Raw genomic sequence first — 13,312 nt, forward strand, 5'->3', positions numbered from 1 at the left:
CGGCCCGGTCTTGCCATCTTCTCGCCACCGAGCGAGGTCCTGGGCCTCTTTGAACTCCCCGCCGAGTACGGAGTTTGTTTTCCGGCAGCGAGCGGCGGCGGCCATGTTGGGGGGGGCTGAACAGCGGCTGGAAGTCCTCGGCTACGATATCCTTTAGCCGCTCGCCCAGCTGCTTGTCTTCGGGCCCCGGTCTTGTCATTCTCTCGGCTACCGAGAGTGAGGTCTGCGGGCCTCATTGAACTCTCGGCTGCCGAGCACGGAGCCGGAGTTTGCCCTTAGGCAGCGAATGGCGGCGGCCATGTTGGGGGGGGCCTGCGGAGACGCCCGGCATGAATCAGCAGTTTTCGGGCCGTTGTGGCCACAGATATCAACTGGACACCAACAAAGGACACAAACAATGGCTGAGGCGCCCGAACACCGACGGAGGACGTTAATGGTGGTATGCTGGACACCGGGTGCTCGGGTTGCTATTAAGTTTTGGTGCTGGGACGGGACTCGTATGGGCATGAACAACGCCCCCTCCCCCCCTCCCCCCTCCCCCCCTCATGGTCATGGACTGGAACATCGTTTTCTCCCCTACTCTGACTTTTGTTATGCCCTGCCAACATTCCGCAACCGTCATCAGCGGTTCACCTCTCTTTGAGCTATTTTATTCCATCAGTGACGGAGAGGTGGTTGGCTTGGACAATTTGTTACAGCAGCAGAGCGGCATGTGGGGCCATTTTGGGTCCAGAGGATAATCTGCCGACGTAGGGGTGGAGACATGGACGGCGTACATCTTGACGGCTAAGGATGGACATTTTGCCACGACTTTTGGGCCTATTTCTCCATGAGATATTCATTTGCCGATCTACTACGACTGCGAGGTTCCCCGCCGCAGGAATGGCCCCCCAAGCTACCGAGGGCTTCCCTTAACGAGGGGTCTTGGGACCCAGAGAGGTGGCATGCGGCTAAGAAGAATTTGTGGGGTTTTTTAAATAGTTTTTTAAATAAGGGTTTTTAAGGGGAGGGTTTGACGGGTGGGGGAGGACCCGTCGGGAGGGATCCAGCCCTGTGCTAGTTCGCGACATTACACCATCTTGTCTGAAGGCAGGGGAGGACGTTCCAGGTTTAGAGGGCTGTTCGATCTGTACGGTAAGTGGGAGAGGCAGATATGGCGGGGAGGGGCCGACGAGTTATGGGGGCACGTGTCAAGTTTGAGAGCGATCACGTGCTCCGCCCTCAGTCCCTACCTGCCTCGGGTGGCCATGATCCTCAGAGCTTGGACCTTCGGCTGATGTTATGTAATGCCCGGTCCGTGGTTAATAAGGCCCCTGATTTGTGACCTTATTCAGGGAGGTCCATGGACCTCATGGGCATGAACAACGCCTCCCCCTCCCCTCCCCTCATGGTCATGGACTGGAACATCGTTTTCTCCACTACTCTGACTTTTGTTATGCCCTGCCAACATTCCGCAATCGTCATCAGCGGTTCACCTCTCTTTGAGCTATTTTATTCCATCAGTGACGGAGAGGTGGTTGGCTTGGACAAATTGGACAATTTGTTACAGCAGCAGAGCGGCATGTGGGGCCATTTTGGGTCCAGAGGATAATCTGCCGAATGAGGGGTGGAGACATGGACGGCGACATCTTGACGGCTAAGGATGGACATTTTGCCACGACTTTTGGGCCTATTTCTCCATGAGATATTCATTTGCCGATCTACTACGACTGCGAGGTTCCCCGCCGCAGGAATGGCCTCAAGCTATCGAGGGCTTATTAACGAAGGGTCTTGGGACCCAGAGAGGTGGCATGCTAAGAAGAATTTGTGGGGCTTTTAAATAGTTTTTAAATAAGGGTTTTTAAGGGGAGGGTTTGACGGGTGGGGGAGGACCCGTCGGGAGGGATCCAGCCCTGTGCTAGTTCGCGACATTACACCATCTTGTCTGAAGGCAGGGGAGGACGTCCAGGTTTAGAGGGCTGTCGATCTGTACGGTAAGTGGGAGAGGCAGATATGGCGGGGGAGGGGCCGACGAGTTATGGGGGCACGTGTCAAGTTTGAGAGCGATCACGTGCTCCGCCCTCAGTCCCTACCTGCCTCGGGTGGCCATGATCCTCAGAGCTTGGACCTTCGGCTGATGCTATGTAATGCCCGGTCCGTGGTTAATAAGGCCCCTGATTTGTGACCTTATTCAGGGAGGTCCATGGACCTCATGGGCACATGGAGACCTGGTTGGGCCCTGAGGGGGGGGTCCCCCTTGTTGAGATGTGCCCTCCAGGCTTCCGAGCATTTCATCAGCCGAGAGTCCAAGGTAGGGGTGGGGGGGTGGCGGTTGTTATTAAGGAAGATCTAGAGCCGAGGGAGACCACTGTTCCTCAGATTGCTGGCTGCGAATCCCTCTGTGTGCGCTGGGGCTATAGGAATCAGTTGGGCTTGGTGATCGCGTACCTGGCTCCTTGCTGCGTGACCACAGCCCTGCCCGAGCTGTTGGAGGTACTGGCTGCCGTGGCGGTTGAGACCCCCAAACTTATAGTTATGGGGGATTTCAACCTGCCATCGGTTGGCCTGTCATCAACGGCAGCTCGGGAGTTCCAGGCTTCCATGACGGCCTTGGACCTGATTCGAGTAAATGATGGCCCTACGCACACAGGGGGAGGCATGCTAGATATGATTTTTATCTCTGGACAGTGGTTAAATGATCTGGTATTAGATGATTTAGTAACAGAACCAATGTCATGGTCGGATCATTTTCTCCTTCGCCTAGACTTCCGAACCGCTATTCACCACCGCAGGGAGACGGAACCTATACGGTGGTTCCGCCCCAGGCGCCTGATGGACCCTGAGAGGTTCCAGACGGAGCTTGGGCCATTTCCTGAGGATCTGGCCCACGGCACGACTGAGGAACTGGTCGTGGCCTGGGAGCAGGCCGCGGCCGGGGCCCTGGACCGTGTCGCCTTTGCGGCCTCTGACCCGCGAGATCTCGTCCGCCCCTTGGTTCTCCGAGGGGCTGAGGGAGATGAAACGCCGGAGAAGACGCCTAGAGAGCACCTGGAGGTCCAGTCGCCCGGTTGATCGGACACTAGTTAGGACCTATACTAGGACCTACCTAGTGGCAATGAGGGAAGCGAGGCGCCCACGCCCACCCTCATTGCGCCGGCAGATAACCGCCCGCCGCCCAGCTGGGTGACCCGCCTCCTACATCAGGAGGTGCGGGATGACCCTTTGCAGGACGAGCTGAGGAGTTTAGTGGTTATCTATACGATAAAATCGTTCAGCTGAGGGACGGTCTAGACCGAATTTGGGATGATCCAAGCGAGGGAGAGGAGGCACGTCTTGTTGAGCACATTTGGGATGAGTTTGACCCTGTGGCTCCCGAGGACGTGGACAGGTTGTTGGGGAGGCTTCACGGCACGACATGTTTACTGGACCCGTGCCCTTCCTGGCTGGTACTGGCCACTCAGGCGGTGACACGAGGCTGGCTCCAGAGGATTATCAACGCTTCTTTGTTGGATGGGGTTTTCCCTGCCGCCTTGAAAGAGGCGGTGGTGAGACCCCTCCTTAAGAAGCCCTCTTTGGACCCAGCTATTTTGGCTAATTATCGCCCAGTTCCAACCTTCGCTTTGTTGCGAAGGTTGTAGAGAGTGCCGTGGCGACAGCTGCCCCAACACCTGGATGAAGATGTCTATCTAGACCTGCTCCAGTCCGGCTTCCGACCCGGATACAGCACGGAGACAGCTTTGGTCGCATTGGTGGATGATCTCTGAGGCCAGGGACAAGGGATATTCCTCTGCCCTGGTCCTATTAGACCTCTCAGCGCTCGATACCATCGATCATGGTATCCTGCTGCGCCGGTTGGAGGGATTGGGAGGGAGGCACCGATATCGGTGGTTCTCCTCCTATCTCTCCGACCGTCGCAGACGGTGTTGACAGGGGGCAGAGGTCGACCGCGAGGGGCCTCACTTGTGGGGTCCTCAGGGGTCGATTCTCTCGCCCTGCTGTTCAACATCTACATGAAGCCGCTGGGTGAGATCATCAGTGGTTTCGGGTGAGATACCAGCAGTACGCTGATGACACTCAGCTGTACTTTTCCACCCCGACCACCCCAATGAAGCTGTTGAAGTGCTGTCCCGGTGTTTGGAGGCTGTACGGGTCTGGATGGGGAGAAACAGGCTCAAGCTTAATCCTCCAAGACGGAGTGGCTGTGGATGCCGGCACCCGATTCAGTCAGCTGCAGCCGCTGGCTGTTGGTGGCGAGTTACTGGCCCCAAAGGATAGGGTGCGCAACTTGGGTGTCCTTCTGGATGATCGGCTGTCGCTTGACGATCATTTGACGGCCGCTCCAGGAGGGCCTTCCACCAGGTTCGCCTGGTCCGCAGTTGCGCCTTCCTTGATCGGGATGCCTTATGCACGGTCACTGCGCGCCGCTACCTCTCGCTTGGATTACTGTAATGCTCTCTACATGGGCTCCCCTGAAGTGCGCCGGAGGCTTCAGTTAGTCCAGAATGCAGCTGCGCTGGTGATAGAGGAGCTACACGTAGCTCCCATGTAACACCGCCTCCTGCGCAGACTGCACTGGCTGCCTGTGGCCTTCCGGGTGCACTTTAAGGTGTTGGTTACGACCTTTAAAGCGCCCATGGCTTAGGACCTGGGTACTTACGGGACCGCCTGCTGTTACCATACGCCTCCCACCGACCAGACGCCCCACAGAGAGGGACTTCTCAGGGTGCCGTCCGCCAAACACGTCGGCTGGCGGCCCCAGGAAGGGCCTTCTGTGGGGCTCCCACACTCTGGAACGAGCTTCCCCGGCTTACGCCAAATTCCTGACCTTCGGACATTTCGCGAACTCAAGACTCACCTTTTTATCCGCTGGGCTGGCTTAAATTGGGATTTTAAATTTTAAATTTATTAATTTTAAATGGGGTTTTAGTAGAGTAAATTTTAATCATTGGGCTAATTTAAATAAGTTTTTTAAATGGGATTTTAGATTTGTATATTGTATTGCTGGTTTTTATTATGCCTGTACACCGCCCTGAGTCCTTCGGGAGAAGGGCGGTATAAAAATTAAATAAAATAAAATAAATAAAATAAATAATAATATCTTTGCTGGGAAGAATAGCGGCTATAAAAATGAATGTTTTGCCCAGGTTTTTGTTTTTGTTTCAAATGATACCGGTGTTTAAGAATGATATTAAATTACAGGAATGGCAAAAGGGGATTAGTAAATTTGTATGGATGGGCAAAAAACCAAGAATAAAATTAAAAGTAATGCAGGATATAAGGGAAAGGGGGGGTCTTAAAATGCCTAATTTAAAATTGTATTATGAAGCAGTTGTTTTATCATTAATTACTGATTGGATTAATTTAACTGAGGAAAGAGTTCTGAATATAGAAGGTTATGGTTTGTTATATGGGTGGCATGCCTATTTATTATATGATAAGAAAGTTGATAAAATATTTAAAAATAATATAATTAGAAATGCATTATTGAGGGTTTGGAGGAAATATCAATACAAATTAGATGGAAAGATTCCAATATGGGCAAACCGAGACACATGATAGAAAATATAAATATATATCAAAAGATGGAGGTAGTTACTTATAAAGAACTTCTTTGTATGGAAAAGGGGAGTTACAATTAAAATCTAGAGAAAAGATGGGGGAACAAGGGTTAAATTATACATGGTACCAATATGTACAACTACAAGCTAGATGGAAATTAGATCAAAAAATAGGTGTTAAGCAAATTGAGGATAATTTGTTAAAACAAATGAGAGATCAAGGTCAACAGCATATTAAGAGGTTGTATAATGTATTAGTACAAATAGATTCAGAGACTGATTTGGTTAAGGATTGTATGATTAAGTGGGCACAAAATTTTCAGCAACCAATAATGTTGGAAACTTGGGAAAGAATTTGGGTGAGGAATGTTAAATTTACACAAGCGCAAAATATGAGAGAAAATTTTATAAGATGTTTTATAGATGGCATTTAGACCCCAAAAATTGTCATGTATGTATCCTAATGTACAGGCTAAATGCTGGAGATGTGATTGTGAAGATGCTACTTATTATCATATATGGTGGACTTGCAAAAAGTTAAAGCATTTTGGATTAAAGTATGGTGGATCATGCAGAATATTTTGAAAAGAAGATTAAGTTTACCCGCAGTTCTTTTTACTAGGAATAATTATGGATTGTACAGCTATAGAGACTAAATTGATTCTGAACTTAATAACAGCCGCAAGACTTTTGATTGCTCAATATTGGAAGAAGAAGAATTACCTACAATTGAAGAATGGACTCTTAAAGTATCAAATCTGGCAGAAATGGCAAAATCTCTGCTTACTTGAAAGACTATACACAAGAAAAATATATTTTAGAATGGAAAATGTGGATTGATTATATTCAAAATAAGTATCAGATAAAAATATCAAATAGCATATGAGTAAATTTAGGAAATAATTTGTATTAGATATATTTTGAAGGAGAGGGAATTGAGAGTGTGAATAAGCGTGAGAGACTAGAGATTATAATTTAGGAATTATTTTAGATTATGATTGTTAGTTTTGATACCCTGCATTTTGTTCTGGGAAGTCGGGGTGGGGGGTAAAGGGGAAGGGAATTGGGGGGTTGAGGTTAGTGATGGAGTGATGGTTAATGTACAGGGATTATTGAAGATGTATAAATATAATTAATGTAGGGTCGGGTCTGACCAGTTGCCATTTTAGAACGGTGGGGAGGGAAAAAAGAGAGAGTAGGAGGTAGGAAAGAGGAGAAGAGGAAGGAAGAGGGGTAGAAGAGGGAGAAGAGTGTAGGGTCGAGGAGGAGGAGGTAGATAAGAGAAGGAGAGGAAGGTTTGGAAAGTAAAAGAAGGTAGAAGAGGAAGAAGGTTAAAAGGGGTGGTGACTGGGCAGGCCCGACTAATTGTATATAACTGTACATTGGATGAATTATTTGATAAGATTGTAAAAATAAAACTTTTTTATAAAAAAAAAAAAAAAAATCACAAACGAGGAGGTGATAAGTCGCCTGGGAAAGCCAAGGGAAATCATCGAAGCCATTAAAAAGCGAAAGTTAGAATATTTTGGACATGTGATGCGACACCCAGAATGAGGTCCAGGCAGAAGAAGAACATCATGGCTTCAAAATATAAAGGACTGGTTTGGACAAAACTCAACAGCGCTTTTTTGTGCGGCTGTTGATAAAAATAGGATTGCCAACATGATCGCCAACATCCAATGACGGATATGGTGGAAGGAGGAGGAGGAGGAGAACAAGAAGAAGAAGAGGAGGAGGAGGAGGAGGAGGAGGAGGAGGAGGAGGAGGAGGAAGAAGAAGGAGAAGAGGAGGAGGAGGAAGAAGGAGGAGGAGGAAGAAGAAGAAGGAGGAGGTGGTGGAGGAGGAGGAGGAGGAAGAAGGAGGAGGAGGAGAAGGAGAAGAACAAGAACAAGAAGAACAGGAGGAGGAGGAAGGAGAAGAAGAAGAGGAGGAGGAGGAAGGAGGAGGAGGAGAGGAGGAGGAGGAGGAGGAGAAGGAGAGGAGGAGGAGGAGGAGGAGGAGGAAAACATTACTTGGCAATTCCTTAATGAAAGTGTTAGGGTTTGGCATGCTGGATGGATCTGATCCATGAACAATTTAAGCTATCAGATGTTCGATGTTGGGGCTCATGGTCTTGCATTCTCATTAGCCCTTGATATTTTGCTCCATTTGCTGAAATGGGACTAGTGCCTACTGAAAATGTGATGATCGTATTTTGTCTTTAGAGAATTGAATTACGAGCAGCATCTATTTTTCAGGAAACCCCGTGGCTTTATGCTTTGAGTTTAGCTCCTTCTGTTGAAATTAATCTGTCCAATGACACATTATATGAATGGAGAAAGGGGTGGGGGGAAATGTGATAAGCCATTTATTAAAGCCCGGAAGATCTATCTCACCAAAGATTAAAAACAAAAACTACAAAAGGAATGAGAACTAAGATACTGACTTTCTCCATTTCTATAAACTCTGCAGAGTGGGAGGTTCCCCCTCTCCCCCAGTGAGGTTAAAATGCATTTCATCTTCCAGGGCAGCCATTAAAGAGATAAATAAATGTTTATTTCAACTTATTTTTCATCTTTTTTGCATAAAGCAAGATCAGCAAAAATTTGTACAAATAGGAAGGCAGATTAATCTGTCAACCAAAGGAAAACGTGAACTTATTTAAAAAAGAATAATAATAGACATTGAATTGTTTTCAGTGATGGCAAAAGGGCTTATTTAGGATTCCTTCTGTACACAGATTTATTTTCAAATTAAGTGCAACCTTTAAGAGCTGTGGGGCCATCAGTGGCCACTCAGAAATGCCAGTTTGGTTGCACAACACAATTTTTATATATAAGAAGAAGAAAAAAAGAGAAACAATAGGACAGGAACGGTAGGCACGTTTGTGCTCTTATGCACGCCCCTTATGGTCCTCTTAGGAATGGGGTGAGGTCAATAGTAGAAAGTTTTTGGTTAAAGCTTTTGGGATTATGGGAAGAGACCACAGAGTCAGGTAAAGTGTTCCAAGCACTGATAATTCTGTTACAGAAGTCATATTTTCTGCAATCTAGATTAACATTGAGTTTAAATCTATTGGTTGCTCTTGTATTATTGCAATTAAAGCTGAAGTAGTCTTTAACAGGAAGGACATTACAGTAGATGATTCTATGAGTTAAACTTAGGTCTTGTCGAAGGCGACGAAGATCTAAATTTTCTAAGCCTAGGATTTCAAGTCTGGTGGCATAAGGTATTTTGTTGTTTTCAGAGGAGTGAAGAACTCTTCTTGTAAAATATTTCTGGCCACGTTCAATTGTATTGATGTCAGACATGTGGTGAGGGTTCCAGACAGGTGAGCTGTATTCAAGAATTGGCCTAGCAAATGTTTTATATGCTCTGGTTAGTAGTATAGAGTTTTTGGTTAGTAGTATAGAGTTTTTGGCGACTGCCAGGCCACCCTGCTTGCTTCAATTCAATTCAAAAAATAGAAGCTAACATGCTGCGAAAACCAGTGCTAGCCTCACCCATGTTTCTGGGCGGTATTCTTTAAAAAATTATGGGATGCTTGCAACCCACTGTTCCAGCTAGGAAAAAAAAATGCCTAGAAGAGTTAAAAAGAAAAGTGATAAACTCAGGTGGTAAAGACTCATCTTGAGAGAGATACAAGAAGTATCTGCCTTCGAGGAAATAAGTATTTGGTACCTGTTCACACTTCTGTACAGTTAGTCCTCAACTTACAGCTATTCATTTAGTGATCAAAGCTACAACAGCACTGAAAAACATAACTGATGACCATTTTTCACACTTATGACCATTGCAGCCTCCGCATGGCCACGTGATCAAAATTCAGATGTTTGGCAGCTGGCATGTTTTTAATGGGGGAAGAAAGTCAGATTCACTTAACAACTGGGGTGATTCACTTAACAACCGTGGCAAGAAAGGTCGTAAAATGAGACAAAATTCACTTAACAACTGTCTTGCTTGGCAGTGGAAATTTGGGGCTCAATTGTGGTTGTAAGTTACCTATTAGTTGCCATTTTATGGAATGCTTATGACAACCTCTCAGAAACCAAAAGAGTTAAGCACCAGCATTGATTTGCATTAACCTGTTTGCTTATTGCAATGTTTATCGATCGTGGCAACTCTTAAGATGTGTGGACTTCAACTCCCAGAATTCTTGGAGCCCAGGCATCTTAAAGTGGCCATGGTTGGGAAACACTAGCTTATTTCTTTGATCCTAGTTGCAGCGAGATCTTAAATCTTCACTAACTTTGACCAGTTACTCTTATCAATATCTTGTTTGCCTGTTTATAGTATGCTTTGAGTAGTTGGTAAAGCATGAATTTATCTAACTTATTTCTCCTCTCCTCTCCTCCCCTTTCCTTCCTTCCTTCCTTCCTTCCCTTCCTCCCTCTCTTTCTTCCTTCCAACTTTCCTTTCTCCTCCCCTCCCTCCTTCCTTCCAACTTTCCTTTCTCCTCCCCTCCCCTCCCTCCTTCCTTCCAACTTTCTCCTCCTCTCCTCATCTTCTTCCTCCCTCTCTCCTTCCTTCCTTCCATCCATCCATCCATCTTTCCTTTCTCCCCCTCCCCTCTTTTTTCTTTTCTTTTCCAGGTTCCAGAATCTTCTTTGGTCCCGAAAAGCATTTGTGGACAACGTTAAAGTCTACAACCAGAGCTACATCTACATGCCGGCTTTCTCCATGAAAGCAGGGACTGAGCCGTCTCTTCGAGTGTACTACACCCTGACTGACGTCGGAGCCAAGCAAAAGGTGATCTTCGCCAACCCTAACTTCCTACGGGACATCGGCAAGTTTTGGAAAAGCAAAGGGATTCATGCCAAACGGCTTTCCACCGGCCTCTTCTTGGTCAGCACGGCCCTTGATCTTTGCGAAGAAGTGACGATTTATGGTTTCTGGCCTTTTTCAATGGACCTCCATGGGCGGTACATTAGCCATCATTACTATGACAACGTCTTGCCAGATTCCGGCTTCCATGCCATGCCAGAGGAATTCTTACAGCTGTGGTTTCTCCACAAGAGAGGCGTCTTACGAATGCAGCTGGAGCATTGCGAGGACTCTTGAGTTTGGTCTACAAGGAGCTTGGTCTACAAGTTTGGTCTACAAGGAGCGCAAAACTTGTGTGTTTTACAGTTGCCGGTGCTTGCTTCATTCGCCATTGGCATAAAGAAACAAAACCAAGCAACATTGGGGGAGGGAAGGAGGGAGGGGTTTGCGGGAACATTAACAACCTTTTAAAAAAACGTGCATGGACTTCAATTCATAAGCTGAACGCAAATATATATATATATATATATTTGTTTTCTGAGGTTTTCGCGGGTGTTTGTATAGATCTCTCACAAGCTTGGTGATAGCGACTTCATTCGTCATCTTCAGGCTTCAGCCTCGCGGCTTCTGGGAGCAGAAGCACGAAGCTGAAGCCTGAAGATGACGAATGAGACTTCGTCGAAACGTCGCCAAGACACTTTCAATTTTACGCGGGAGAAAACCCGAATAACCAAAGACCTACCTACCTACATACACACACACACACACACACACACACACACACACACACACACAGAATGCAACAGTCCATTGGGGAGCTTCTAAATAAGAACTGAAGAGTGAGTTTACAAAGGGCTTTCAACAATCATGTTGAATACTTCCTGTCGCTCAGATATAAAACTGATTCCCAAAATTACTGGGAGATGTGTTTTATTTGCTTTTTTTAATTTGTCCCTGAGACCAGATTTTTCAAAAGGTGCCTGCGTTGTTCATTTTCATATCATTCAAAAGAATATTGAAAGTCTAGCACAGTGGTAGTCAACCTAGTCCCTAACACCCTCTAGTGGGCGTTCCAGCTTTCATGGCGGGCGGTAGGGGATTTGTCCGATACTGAAGCACTTTCCTTTTCTTAAATTTAATTGACTTTTTTAAAAATGTTCATAGCATTATTTAAAAACATTTTCATTAGGTTTTCATTAAATTCCCCGTGACAATTTAAATTTCTGAAAATATACTATTTGTATCGCCCGCATATATGTTTAGTTCATATTACGTAAGTGAAACTAAATGGCGCTATAGTGCGACAGCAAACGAAAGAGCCTCGTCCCAGAATAGCTCGCGCATCTCCCCCACACCACCCAGCTGTAACGGACAAGCAGAGCTGGTAGCCGGTGCCCCCCCAACCCAATCCACGATGCGCGAGAGGCATGCGCAAACAACAATACACAGTGCATTACTGTGGAACCGGTGGGCGGTTAGAAAATTTTACTACTAACAGAGATACAAAAGTGGGCGTTAGGTATAAAAAGGTTGACTACCCCTGGTCTAGCAGAAAGGGCCAAGTTTCCCTCCCCCTCCTCCTCATCCTTAAGAAAATAGCAATTTTCAATAGTGTATTGAAAAAATATTGAAAGTATAGCAGAAGGGGCCAAGTTTTTTCCTCCCCCTCCCCCTCCTCTTCCAGAAAACAGTAATTTGCTTTCAGTAGTGTGCTCTACAAATTTTGTAGCATAAACTGGGATTTAAAAAAAAAGAAAAAAAGAATTAACCAAGGGAAATGTTTTTAGCCAGGTTTTTCTTACGAAACGTCAGCATCTTCCCCATAGATCTGTGGAGGTGAAATGTATTAGTTTTCAGAAGAATGAAGTCACTCCTGGTCATTTAAAGCCAATCCTCTCTTGAGCTTGCAAAATGAAACTGGAAACCGTTCTAAGCTGGTGGTTTTAATATCAAAATATTCGTGCTGGATGATAAAGAAAGAACCAACATATTCTGTAGGTTCTTTTATTACCTTGAGCCATTTCTTTGATGTCTGAAAGTAACCTGTTGCTCTATAAATTTGGACTACTTCATCATACATTCCAGGACTTGCATTGTCTTTATAAAAAGTAGAAATTTCAACCCAAGGTCACACGCTAAAAGTCCTTGACTTACGACGACAATGGAGCCCAAAAATTCTGTTGCCAAGCGAGGCAGTTCTTAAGTGAGTTGTACCTAATTTTACGACCTTTTTGTCACAGTTGTTAAACGAGTCACTGCAATTGTTAAGTATATCATACAGTTGTAAAACAAATCTGGCTTTTCCCCATTGGCTTCGCTTGCTGGGAAGGCTACGAATTGTAATCACACGGGAGAAAGCAACCATCACACCCAGTTGCCAAGTGCTCAAATTTTGATCATGTGACCATGGGGATACTGCAAATGTTCGTAAGTGGGAAACCGGTCATAAGTCCTTTTTTTCAGTGCTGCTGTACCTTTGAATGGTCGCTTCACGAATGGTTGTAAGTCAAGGACCGCCTGTTGTTGCATTTTTTGTCAATATCTCCACTTAATGGAAACAGAACACGGTGAAACAAACCGACTCCAAATTGCCAAGCGAATGTGACAAGGCTGTATTCTCTCTCCCACTTATTTATTCAACCCATGTGCTGAATATATAATTAAAGGGAAGCTGGACTGGAAAAAGATGATAAACTGGGGAAAGAAACATCAATAATCTGATCTCTGCTGATGGTTTTGCTTTGATAAAACTAGAAAAGCCCTGCAAACAACACAAGGTCTTCCCCTTCCACAGATGCAACTTCACAACCAACACAAAAGGCACATCTTGCCCAGGGGTGGGTTCTACTTAACTTTACTACCAGTTTGCAATGGGGCCGCGCGTGCACTTCTGCGCATGCGCAGAAGCTTCCTGATGACGTCCAGGTCAGTGGGCGGAGCCTCCCACCGATTTTATTACCGGTTCTTGCGAACCGGGGGCAACCCACCACTGATCTTGCCCAATACTGCTGTTGTTGTTTGCCAAATTTTCA

The 13,312-nt window shown here is 46.0% G+C and overlaps 1 protein-coding gene across 1 annotated transcript in view; it reads left to right on the forward strand.

The window, feature by feature from the left end:
* The window catches only part of ST8SIA1 (ST8 alpha-N-acetyl-neuraminide alpha-2,8-sialyltransferase 1), an 80,877-nt gene extending 70,106 nt beyond the window's left edge, over positions 1–10,771 (forward strand). The window contains exon 5 of the mRNA XM_058191621.1: positions 10,109–10,771. Within this exon, the coding sequence (XP_058047604.1) occupies positions 10,109–10,577 (469 nt within the window). The 3' untranslated portion in view covers positions 10,578–10,771. The remainder of the gene's footprint in view (positions 1–10,108) is intronic.
* Positions 10,772–13,312: the final 2,541 nt, after the last annotated feature.

Source organism: Ahaetulla prasina, chromosome 7 (genome assembly GCF_028640845.1).
Source record: "Ahaetulla prasina isolate Xishuangbanna chromosome 7, ASM2864084v1, whole genome shotgun sequence".
NCBI classification, from domain to species: domain Eukaryota; kingdom Metazoa; phylum Chordata; class Lepidosauria; order Squamata; family Colubridae; genus Ahaetulla; species Ahaetulla prasina.